We start from the raw sequence: 12,958 nt of genomic DNA, 5'->3' as shown, positions 1-12,958 counted from the left end.
GTGCTGAATTTAGTTCTAGGTTAAAGATGCTCATATCTTACCCATATTCATATGTATTATGTATGCCATACAGTGAACTACTGTGGTCAAGAAGGCCAATGGCATATTAGGGTGCATCAAGGAGGAGTATGGCTAACATATTGAGGGAGGTGATCCTCTTCCTGTATTCTGCTCTGCTGAGGCCAGAATATTGAGAATTGTGTTTCCAGTTCTCGACTCCTCAGCTCAAAAATGACAGAGATCTTCTAGAAGAGTCAAGTGGAAGGCCACGGAGGTGAGCAGGAGTTTGGAGCATCTTCCATAGAAGGAAAATGCAACTCTTCAGTCTTGAGAAGACTGAGAGGGGATCTCATCACTGTTTATCTAAAGCATGGGAGTCAAGTTGAGGGATGGGCTCTTCTTGGTGGCATGCAGCAATAGAATGAGGGACAAAAACTGGAAGATAGGAAGTTTCATACAAATAAAAGGATGAACTTTACTGTGAGAGTGACGGAACACTGGAACAGGCTGCCCAGAGAGGTTGTGGTGTCTCCTCTGCAGACACCTATCTGAGCACTTTCCTGTGTGACCTACTTTAAGGAACCTGCTTTAGCAGGGCCTTGGATTCAACAATTTCTAGAGTTTCCTTCCAATCCCTACAGTTCTGTAGTTTTTGTAATACAGTCTGCTTTTCCGTATGCTTTGAAGCAGAAAAACACAAAAACATCATGGTATAGCTTTCAACAGAGTACAGCTTGTTCCTTGTATCCCTATTAATGAGAAAGAATGATTTTAGAAAATAGGAGGTAGATAACTTTACAATGAGAAAGCACATAGTGGAGTGGTGGGTTGTAACGTGCAGTGTGCGTCCATAATTTATTTTGGTAGTTTGCTATTCCTGCATCAATAGGATCACTGTTGTCATGGCTGAGGATGAAAGATAAATTCTGTGAAAATTCTGAGAATCTGGAAAGAAAAGTAGAAAGTAGTTTTTAGGGACAGGAATGTTCAGGACAAAATAGTAAGAAAAGTATAGGAGAGCTTGGAGTATTACCAAACAGACTTGGAGTAATGAAATGCCATCTGTTGAAATTTCCATAAGGAAGCTGCTCTGTTTTGCTGTATGCATATTCTAGCTTGCAAAGTTGTAGCTATGATGTTTATTGCATCATTTCTCAGCTCTGGGGCTGAAAATGCATGTCTAGAAAGATGAATGGCCTTGTTCCTTCAACTCGAGGGAGTAGGGAAAAGGTAGGAAGATGGGCTTAGATGAGGGGAAAAAAAAAAAAAAAACAGGCCATAAGCTAAGAAAAAACTAATTTACTAAAAATGATAGTGGAATGTGAGATAATACAATGTAATACAATATAATTGAAATTGAAGCTAATAAATAAATGAGAGAGCGAGTGTCTGAAAACCAAAGATCTTACTCTAATGCTGCAGGTGAGATGGCCAGGGAGCACACAGGGCCAAAGCAGGCAAAAGAGGAACAATCTTGTGACTCCCAGTCAGTTTCATCTTTTCCTCTGAATGGGAAACTGAGTAATGTAGTCTTCTGGAAGCTGTAGTTTACTCTTCTCTTCTGAGAACCACGTACCCGGAACTATCGACAATCCACAGAACTGCAGCATTAACTCTTCAACTCCCAGTTTGCTACATGATGCTATGATGTAGAACATGGATAACAAAGCACAAACCGTGACAGAATGTCTTCCTTTTTCTGTCCAAATGGTGCTCTATGTTTGGTATTTTGGAGGCTTGTCTCCTCAGTGAGTGTAAATGCTTCCAGTCTGACTGAACAGACCCAGACCAAAACTGCCAGGCCACAACTGTTGTTGTGGTCATAGAATCACAGAATTACAGAATGGCTCAGGTTGGAAGGGACCTCAAGAATCATGAATCTCAAAACCCCCTGCCACAGGCAGGGCCACCAAACTCCCCATTTAATACTGGACCAGGCTGCCCCGGGCCCCATCCAATCTGGCCATGAAGGTCATGCAGCACTAAATCTACTAATGCGTGAAAACCTACAGGGCAGGTTTTGTTACTGTGGGCATATCACTGTGCAGAATTGGTTATATCTGCTTGTGACCTCTGCTCAGATGGCAATACGGAGCTGTGCTGTATAATGTTAACATACAGCTGAGCTTGGGAATCTGTGCATGCTGGTTAGTCAGCTGACACTAGTAATGTTCTTTCAAATTGTGTATAAGAGCTGTCATTAGAAGGAAGCAGTAATAACACATCTCAGTCCTTAAGTGGTTTTCAGAGGAACTTTCTCAAAGTGCTGCTGGTGTGTAGAAATGAGCCTCTTGGCCAACCTTGATCTTTAATAGGAAGCAAAAATCCAGTACATCAATATTTTCCTAAGTCATCTAAACCTATGTTCTTTGAAATATGTTTTGTATTTTGCATGGAATAAGATACATTTAAAATTTTAATTTTGATTGTCAACTGTTTGGAGTAGCATAATGCTGAAGGCTGTCCAGACTCCTCCTAAACCAAACCCAAAGCCCTAGGGTAATACTCTGTGCCTACAGCTGCTATTATGAGTCTGAGAGTTCATCATGTGATGCAGCGCTGTTGTGGTTACTCAACGTATCAAAGCTCTTTTGCTGCATCTCATGTGGGAATCAGTTGTGTCTCAGCTCCATAGCACTTAGTTAAGTGTTCTTCTCTGCCTCCAATTATTTCCAGTGATTTTTGCCTTCCCCTTAGAAAACACGGAGGGAATAATGTAGTCGGTACGGAAATTCCAGTTTTCAGTATCGTGCAAATACGTTGCCTGTTGACTTGCTAATTAAATTTCTCAGGGGAATTATCATAAATCAAATCATTGCTTTTCTAGAATGGATGATACTTGCACATCCTGACAGTCAAGTCAATTTACCACATGTTGTCTAGTCTGAAGATTGTACTCAAAATTGAGTTCTCCTTTCTACCACAAAGAAGAAGACTGGATAAGCACAGCGGTAATGCTTGGCCACATGACTGCTTGTGTCATTGTGTGATGTGGTTTCAAATAAATATTTGAGGAACCACCTATGAAGGGAAGATGGGATTAATGAACAATTTGTTAAATATGTTAAAAGTAAATGTCATGTTGGGCAATATTATAAACAAAATGACAGGATGAAGGAGGAAAGAAGGGGTTGGACTCCCAGAGTCCTCTATCAACTGCCGCCATGCTCTTGTTTAGCAGGGCAAATGGCTGTTTTTTCCCTTCATCTTTTTTTTTTTTTTTTTTTCCTACTGACTTCACAGACTAATTCTGAAGATTAATGACTGCCTGGCCATTCCTTGCAAATCATTCATTACTGCTTAATTAAAAGTCACAAAGCTTTTTAGCAATGCATGGTGTTATCATCTACTCCAAATTTAACTTCTAATATTTAGATATGTGTCTTATTTAACTTGTTTTGCAGGAGGCTGCCAAGTATGAAAAGAAAGTGATGGTCTTAGACTTCGTAACACCTACGCCTCTGGGAAATTCATGGGGTAAATGTTTATTCATTGTAAACTTTTTATAGCTTACTAAGAGACTGATTGTCCTTTGGGGTCAACCATACCAATGTGTGAAAAACACATTCTGTTTCTTTCTCTCAGGTCTTGGAGGAACATGTGTAAATGTGGGCTGTATACCAAAAAAGTTGATGCACCAGGCAGCTTTACTGGGACAAGCCTTGCAAGATTCACACAAATTTGGATGGGAGTTTACAGAAGAAGGTACAAAAGAAAAAATGTTTTTTTATTTTAGTTTTATCATTTGTGCTGGAAATACTGAGGTTCTTTGCACAGTGAAGTGCTTGTTGCACTTAGGCACATGCTCACTTTAATGATGTGAGGAACTTCACAGAGTCTACATGTAAACTTAAGTGCTCTTCATAGCTTCTTGCCTTGCAGCATTTGATCTGGTTTTAATATCTTCTCATTATGTCAGTGTTTGAGAAGAGTGCTGTGTGCAGTAAGATACTACTCCATTTCTGAATGTACCACAGCATCTAAGAGATTACCCCAGATTGTTCTTCATTAGAAACAGAAACTTGCTAATAATTGCAAACAGGATTTTCTCCATTTCTACAACTTCAGAAACTTAATTTTACTTTGTATTAGCTCTAATGTACATGATTATTAGATTGGGATTTAATTAGGATTCATTTGTTGAACATTGTACCTGCTTAGTATGTGTCATTGGGAAACTTGACAAAGTGAAGTCCAAATGTTCTGTATTTCAAAGGCTGCGACTGCACTAATATAAGGGGAAAAATATCTCAGAGGGTTGGCATGAAGAACATCACTCAGTCTTGTTTCTTTTAAAGATATCTGCTTTATGGTGATTTCTTGTGTTGTCTGTGCTAATATAGTTCCTTTTGAATTTCATTTGAGTTACCCTGAAGTAAAATAGGAATAAGACAAAGGTGACCAGGTTGTGAAAAAAAGTCTGTCTGGGAATATAGGGCTGGCTACAAAAAAGAAGGGCTCACAGTCTGAAAGAGGAACATCTCTGTTTTGTTTCCAACAGTCAAACACAACTGGATGACTATGACAGAATCTGTTCAGAATTATATTGGCTCACTGAATTGGGGCTATCGGGTAGCTCTGAGAGAGAAGAAAGTCACGTATGAGAATGCATATGGAGAATTTGTTGGGCCACACACAGTGAAGGTACTGCATAGCCATGCTTGCTGGGTCTTTCAAACAATAATTTTTTCCCTTGGTAGGACGGTAAAATACTCAGTTTGGACAATTGCTTTGTTCTCAGGCAACAAATAAAAGAGGAGTTGAAAAACTGTACACAGCTGAGAGATTTCTCATTGCCACTGGTGAAAGGCCACGCTACCTGGGTATCCCTGGAGACAAGGAATACTGCATTAGCAGGTAAAAACAGTGAAGAATATGAAGATATTCACTGTGTGTAAATACTAAACTTCTAAGGGACAGTAGTGAACAGGAACATAAATAGGACCACTTGCTTGGTGTTATTTTTCCAAAGTAACTTTTTAAGAGGAAAGTAAGCAAGAAAATAGCTATAAACAGATGTTAAGGTGGTGAAAATGTTAGTGTCTGATGGGCATCGCTGAATTGAGTGGTTGGCTAGAGTTGTTCTGTTTCCAGCTGATAATAGCAGTAACTGAAAATACCATAAATTGTGTGCGTGTCCGTCACAAAATGGATCAGCTGTGCCTCCGTTACAGTTATATGTGCTTTTTCCTAAGGTTTTTCAGTTCATGTGCAGACATTTGTTCATAATAAAGAGCACAGCCTGTTTGGAGAACTCCCTGCTCACATATCAAGGAAAGAGGGAGTTCTGAGGCAGCTGATAGTTGAAGCTCAGATTGGATACTAGGAAATATTTCTTTTCAAAGAGAGCGGTGCTGCAGTGGCACAGGCTGCCCAGGGAGGTGGTGGAGTCATCGTCCCTGAAGGTGTTTCAGAGTTGTGTGGATGTGGCACTGAGGAATGTGGTCAATGGGCATGGTGGGAATGAGTTGGTTGTTGGACTGTATAATCTTAAAGGTCTTTTCCATCCCTAATGATTCTATGATTCTGTGATGTTGTGAAGCTGGCTGAAATGTATCTGTCATCATGCATTTTGGAAGTATTGAAACTTGACCCAATTTTTTCCCAGCTACCTAGTGAAGGGAATTTAACTTTCGCTAGAACCTGTTTTGAATGTGCTAAAGCCAAACAATTTTAGCACAATTTACACACACAGACACACAAAAAGGATAGTTGGGAGGAGAAGTTATGTACAGATGAAGTGTGTTTTCATACAGACTAATTTCTAAAAATTTCTCATTGTAGAAACACAGATTGGAGTTACAGGCTCCTACACCTCTAGCAGTGAAATAAATAACTGGTAATTTTGTCAAACCAAAATATCATGTTAGCTGTTTCCCTTCTACAAAGTAGTAGTGAAATTAAAGGTAATAGATTATGAAGCCTATAAAATAGTGCTTTAAAATAACATTTTGAGGGTCAGTAACGTCAGAGTTACAGACTATCAAATGAAGCTGTCTGTGCAATCTTAACTGGGTTCTTCAGGGCTTGTAAACTATGATGTAGGCTTTAATTATACAGTCAAATTTATTCTCTTATAGCATTTGCAGAGATCACCTTGTTTAGCCTTTGCAGTTGTTGGCTGAAAGAGAGACACTTTTTAAGATGTAAATCTTCGGAGAATTTCATTATCAAACTCTGCCCGAGTCCCTGCTGAGCAAGCATGACACCTCCCTGAGTCTCTGCTTCCCTGGGCAGCCCTGGTTTTGTAGTCTAACTCCAAAGTGTAGCAAAAGTGACGTGTGTTGATGAAGTTGAAACAAATGGAAAACAGGCGAAGAAATGTTTTCCGTAACTTTGTACTTACATCTCTGTCTATTTCTGTGGTTTGCATTAATTCATTTTATTGCCTATATGTATTAGTCACTGTGTATGATGCATTAGCAAAAGGAGAAATCTTCAAAGAAGATATGTGTGTCTATGTGTTGAACCTCTTCCATTTAGCTACCAGGAACTAAATTTTGCAGCAAAAAATGTTAAGTGATTTGGTAAAATATCCATTTTTTAAGAAATTGTAATAAGTTTCTGCTTTTAAAAAAGAAATAACAACACAGGATTTTTGTGATGATTCTGAGTATTTCATATTCTTCTTTTGCGTGTTTCTAATTAGAGCTTTTTAATTTGCCACGCACTGATTATATATTCTATGAATTTCCAAAAATAATTTTTGTTTTGTTACTGTCAGTGATTATGAAAAGGATTAAGTCTTATTCTTACAAAATAACATAGACAAATGTAAAGTGCAGTGTATTCTCCTGTTTTTTCTAATAACTTTTTGTTGTTGTTGTTTCTCCCCTTTTCCAGTGATGATCTTTTCTCCCTGCCTTATTGTCCAGGGAAAACCCTGGTCGTTGGAGCTTCCTATGTTGCCTTGGAATGTGCAGGATTTCTTGTAGGTCTTGGATTAGATGTCACTGTAATGGTGAGATCCATTCTTTTAAGAGGATTTGACCAGGATATGGCAAACAAAATTGGTGAATATATGGAAGAGCATGGAATCAAATTTATTAGAGAATTTGTTCCAATCAAGGTAAGCTCAAAGTAGTACAAGACTACAGTTGATTGCATTATACCTATCACAGTGTTTTAAGTTACACATATTTTATATAAATAAAGAAGATTAATTTGCAATGTAGGATCAACCTGCAATGTAGGATCAATACCACAGGTTATTTTTTAATTGTTTGAAATAGATTGAGTTCATGAGTCTTATATAATTTTAAAAGTACTATTTAGCCTTAGTACTGGAATTGTCTGAGATTCCAGAATGTGTTGTTTTTATGAGAATTAGATGGGTTAGTATATGTTAACCCATGTTAGTATATGTTAACTATGTTATGTCTGCTCATCTTGATCCTGCAAATGCTACATATGCTTAAATTCCAGCAGCTCTCTTGAAGTCTGAGACTTCTCGCAGGCTGATCCATAAGAAGATACATACTCCTTGTAAGATCAGGGCTACTGCATCACAAATAATTATATTTTTTCATTGTCAATTCTCAATTTCTCAGCCAACAAATACTGCTTACAATGCTCAAGATCAGTGGGCTATACAGAAAAGTCTGAAGTACCCATCTCTATCCTTTATGTGGCAGAGGCCTTAAATACGTGCCTAATTTTCTTTGAATTCCATAGGAATACTCATGCAATTAGTTGTGTGTATATATAGGCAAATTCAGGTTGTAAAGTAGATTAGTTAAACTCTGGAGCTTTTCTAATGTTAAACGGCCTTATCACAGGCTTCAGAGGGTCCTAACTGTTTTTCTTAATGCTTTTTCATGCTGATTAGTGCTTAATTATTATGAATTAGGAAGAAATGTATTAAGCAGTTTTCCACTTGGTGTTAAGTTATGTGTTACTGAGTTTAATGTTTTAGGAATGAAAGTGTTAAGTAGAGTGAAGATGGGTTTTGTTGTTTGTTTGTTTTTTAGTCAAGAGTAGTTTAGGAAATGCTCTTGCCAGTTGCCACTCTATAGATCTGACCCATAGAGGGTCAAGGATGATTAGCTAGTTTTTAATTTTTTCAGATTTAGCTTTTTGTAAAGTATTTGGGGGGGAAGGGGAAGGAAGAAGCTGGTGTTACAAGCAGAAGGTCATTTCAGGTAAATTACAATGGTCTCCTCCAGCCAGATGCACTCTGTAGAGTCCATTACTTTAGTTATAAAACAATCTGTGCTATATCCTGTTCCTTTACTACATGTCTTTGATTTCAGTGTGAATAAGATATGTGGACCTGTTTCTAGTTAAGAATAACCTTAAACTTAAATTGCCAAATATCTTTTTATCAGGTCGTCTCATTTCTTTCAAACATTCTTTTTGAACTTACGCATGTTGTGCTTATTAAGATATCTTCAGTGAGACATTTGAGGACAGAAAATTATTATTAATAATGCTACCTTTGAATAGGAACAGTTCAATAGAGAGATCCTTTAAAGTTGATAGGATGGCACGGAAGGTTTGAGGGTTTTTTAAATAAAAGAAAAGAAAGGACCGGGGGGGGATGGAGATCATAATCAGAAATTTTGCTTTTTCTGCCTCCATATATTTAATATAAAATTGGAACTAGGGCAGTTGTTCTAAAGTACTCTTTTTTTCTCTTTGGTGCAAACACTAAACTTTTCTCAGAATGGTCATTAAGTGTTTTATACTTATACATCCGATCTGCAGCGAGCCATAGAAAGCAACTGGGAGCCTTGCTGTTCCTGAAAAGGTAAAGGAAGGGCTGTAGTTGAAGATGTATGGTTCCTTCCTCATAGTTCAGTGAACACTAAGTAGGGCAAAAGAGAACCCACATATGTAGTTCCAAATTTCATTCACTGTTTGATTGATTATTTAGTTTGGAAGAAAGAGCCAGTGGCATCAGTCTTTCTTTTTGTTTTTTTTTAATATGTAGGAGTTGCATATGTATAAACAGAAATACGCCCTTATTATGTTAATTAAAATAGTAAATCCACAGAGATGAAACAAAATGTTTAAATATGTAAGTAACAATCATAAATCTAGAGAATGATGAAAATATCTTTAGAACATGTGTTTGAACTTTAGGTCATGGTTAAAGACTCACTTTCAATCATAAGATACTGAAAACAAAGGTACATTTAGCTTCAAATCAAAATATGTAAGTCATCCTTGTATTTTTTTATTTTATTTTTTCCCTAAATGTTATAGATTGAACAGATTGAAGAAGGAACTCCTGGAAGACTGAAAGTTACAGCCAAGTCCACAAAGGATGACAAAGTAATTGAAGAGGAATACAATACTGTGAGTCCTGTCTAAATATGTAAAGAACTTGGAATAACTTTCTATTTAATGTTAAGATTTCTGAGATCTTTATATCTGTATGTTAGTTTTATTTAAAAAATAATTTTAATTGTTACAGTATGCTAGTTGCATACAGTCAGCATCTAGTTAATGTGAGAAAAGTCTAAGAATCCAGGAGCATGAGTGCCTTCTGAATCACTTGTGTGCTTTTGAAACCTGTTTTTTAGCTCAAGGTTTGGAAGAGCTTGATAATGTGGAAATGGATGAAGGATTTTTTTTCCCAGGGAAATATTTGTCATAAACTGTAGGTAATGATTTTCAATAGCTGTCACAGCAACTGAAGCACGCTCTTTTGGAGTTAACATAAAGCAGTTGTCCTTACAAGAGCTAAACAAACCGGTGTCATGTCTTCTGAAGATCTGATGTTGATGCAGCATCTTCAGAAAAACAACTAATGCCCCATGGCAAGTCAGGCAAGGAATTTTAATACACACTTAAAGCAGCAAAATTACGGTACAAACGTATTCAAGTGTGCTATTTTATGTTTGATGGAATGTTTCCGTGACCTCTCGCAACACTCATTTTCTTAGGCCTTGATGCTAAAAGCCAAAAAATAAAAATAATAAAAAAATAATAATAATTGTAGACTTGTGAATGTTGTGAAAACACACGGACTGAATAAAAACTAGGATTTGTTAATTTGGAATTTTAGACTGCAAATACAGTGTGCCAGTGACTTCATCTGCTTATGTACTGCATCAGTTCATTCCATAACAAGGATATGCGTCAGTGTCTCTGAGTGCTGATATTATGAGAAAGCTAAATAATAACAACAGTGTTAGTTCATAGATGTTTTATTATTTTTCCTGCTCTGTGGTACTGAAAGTTGTTTTGGTTTTGTTTTTTTTTACTTTGCAAAGCAGTGCCCTCTTTTCTTCTGATTTCTTATTTCTGATTGTTTCTATATCTTTCACTGAAATGCTGTCACTCTTTATAAAAGCTATGAGCTGTGTGTGATCTGAAGACTTTCAGCTCTGAATATTTGGCCAGTTTGGTCATTTAAAAGAGTTGTAGCAGATCTAGGACTCCTACATCACAGTTCTGTTGTCATTTCAGTAGCGTTGTGTAGTTACCCGGCCAGCTGTCCAAGACTACAACGCACACAGCACTTTTCTATGCAATAGTAAACACTAGAATTTGTTTTGCTTGTTAAGGTAGCCAAGTTTGTTGGTCTGGTAAGAACTCAGAATGGTCTGTCTAGCATTCTGAACAAATGTTCAGACAGATAATACTCAACAAGTAGTATTCTTTGACACAGACTTGGTTGAGAACCTGTGTGAATTATACTTATTGACAAAAACAATGATTTTATTGTCTTCCTATTTGCCTAAGCATTTGAGTTTCCTTCTTAAAGAACCCTTTCTTTGAAGAGCATCTTGATGTCACTTGCTTTGGTACAAATATGATGTGACAATTCTGTATGAAAGTGCGAGGAAATAAAATAACACATTTGTTTAGAATGCTCTTTGTGCATTTCTCCAGCCTAAGGTATTTGGCTGTATTTAATCCCAAAGCTGAAATGTGATATCAATAGGTTGCAATGCTGGAATGGCTTGTCTTGAGCTCAATGAATGTATGATGAGTAACAAGTGTAGTCATATTCATGTTACTGAGCCTTAGCTGCTGATCTTTAGTATATAATGAAAATAATAGATAGCAACAAGCAGAAGTTGTAGGAAATCAGTAATGTGTGCATTTCTGTTTTGCAGGTGTTGCTAGCAATTGGAAGAGATGCGTGTACAAGAAAAATTGGTTTGGACAAAGTTGGAGTGAAAATCAATGAAAAGTAAGGAGAAACGTCTACGTCACAGACTGCTGAAATTGAGTTATTGACTAGTGCAGTGACAGCAGTGTATCCATTTTCAAATGCTTTGAGGAAGAAATTGTTTCCTGTTTGCGTGCATTTGCATAGGAGACAGTGTGGCAGATATCTGCATTTTTACGTAGTACTAAATGTTTCCTTTTTTTTTTTACTGGAATGTCAGTTCCTAAATGTTGAGTTCAAAGGTGTCTGTCGCATTCTGTCTATGTTCACAAGCCAGTCTCTCAGCTTCTTCCAGTGACTGGGCTTTCTAGGATCTGCCATTTGTTTACTATATGTTTATTTTTTTAATATAAGGCCAAAGAAGCACTCTTAAACTCTCAACAAGAGTTAGTGATGTGTTTTAGCATTTGGAGAAGTTTATTCCCTGACTTACAGCAGCTGCCATCTCCTGCAGAGAATTTCAGGTTTAATGTTGTGAGACTGATGCACTGGGGAGTGGAGCTGTGGGTAGCATTTTCAATATTGGTAACTTTAAAACATCTTCTAGATGTGAAGGACCTAGGCTATGTTCCCTTTTAATGAAAAGATGCAGGACCACGAACTTGACTTGGTTGTCTGTGGGAGAGTAGTGCAGAGGGCAGCTTATATATGAGTGCACTGACTGATGTTGCTGAAGAGGTGTTACATTCCTCTAAAGTGAACATTTTGGTCTACTAAAATTTGCTAGACCCATGCTGTCTTGGAGAGCAGTACACAACTTTATTAGACACTGGGACATTTATTACTAAGAGTGATGTAGTGACAAAGAGTCTTTTTCTAAATAAAGCTGTTTTTAATATAAAAATCACAACTGGTCCTTCAGTCAACTGTGTGACTGTTTCTGTGCCTGATCGGTTTACCTGCTAGATGTGCTTCCTGCAGTGATTACTACACTATCTCATTAATGGAGTAGGAAACATTAATCATTTAAAACTTCCATTAGCCCAGTACATTTAATGCTAAAAAACTTGCTGGCTGTCCCTTATGTAGGATGTATAACAACTTGACTTGTCTCTGCAAAGAATTGTGAAGTTTAAGTTCTAGAAAATAATTCATCCACTGACCTGGAATTTCAGTGGTGGAGAAATTCCTTTGCCCTGTAGCTCGAGTGGGAAAACGTCTCTTCCTGTCATTCTTCAAGGTTGCCAGTACACAGTTCAGCTGGTAGTGGTGTGTGTGTGTTGAGGAAAGCAGTTATGTCTCACTGAAGAACTGATTCATAAGATGAATCACAAGTTCCTGGGCTACCTCCCTATCCGGTGTGTACATTTCTGTAATTTTGATGGAGACCAAAATTTGCATAGCTTACCTTCTTGCCCACGATTATAGGATTGTGAATATGACTTCTTTCCCTCATATTTTAAATATGTGCTTCTTTTTTAAAGCTAGAGGGCTCCACTCCTGTAATATTGTTTACTAAAAGAGCCTTCACAATGGAATACTTACATCTTCTGTTCTTGTTAATGCAAACTGTAGAACGGGAAAAATACCTGTCGATGACATGGAGCAAACAAACGTGCCATACATTTATGCTATTGGAGATATACTGCAGGACAGACTGGAGCTCACACCAGTGGCAATCCAGGCAGGAAGACTGTTAGTTCAAAGGCTTTACGCTGGGTCAACCATTAAGGTAAGCAATCAATTGCTACAACACTTGTCATTGCTTTACTTCTAAGTAGATGTGATTCTCTGAATTTTCAGTGTTATTTGCTCTAGTGTTTTTTTCCTTTTGTTTTCTATGTCATACATAGTTTTGCTACAAATTGAGTATGAACATAAAGATCAAATCTG

The 12,958-nt window shown here is 37.4% G+C and overlaps 1 protein-coding gene across 3 annotated transcripts in view; it reads left to right on the top strand.

The window, feature by feature from the left end:
- The window catches only part of TXNRD1 (thioredoxin reductase 1), a 39,319-nt gene that overhangs the window by 16,355 nt on the left and 10,006 nt on the right, over positions 1-12,958 (top strand). For all 3 annotated transcript variants that reach the window (XM_085227899.1, XM_085227908.1, XM_085227901.1), the window contains 8 exons: positions 3,405-3,477; positions 3,586-3,705; positions 4,502-4,644; positions 4,742-4,857; positions 6,844-7,069; positions 9,208-9,300; positions 11,070-11,146; positions 12,641-12,797. In XM_085227899.1, the coding sequence (XP_085084025.1) occupies positions 3,405-3,477; positions 3,586-3,705; positions 4,502-4,644; positions 4,742-4,857; positions 6,844-7,069; positions 9,208-9,300; positions 11,070-11,146; positions 12,641-12,797 (1,005 nt within the window). The remainder of the gene's footprint in view (positions 1-3,404; positions 3,478-3,585; positions 3,706-4,501; positions 4,645-4,741; positions 4,858-6,843; positions 7,070-9,207; positions 9,301-11,069; positions 11,147-12,640; positions 12,798-12,958) is intronic.

The sequence above is a fragment of the Meleagris gallopavo genome, chromosome 1 (assembly GCF_905368555.1).
Source record: "Meleagris gallopavo chromosome 1, MGAL_WU_HG_1.1, whole genome shotgun sequence".
NCBI classification, from domain to species: Eukaryota; Metazoa; Chordata; class Aves; order Galliformes; family Phasianidae; genus Meleagris; species Meleagris gallopavo.
Note: the sequence above shows the minus strand (reverse complement) of the source record. Positions and strands in the feature narration are given on the sequence as shown.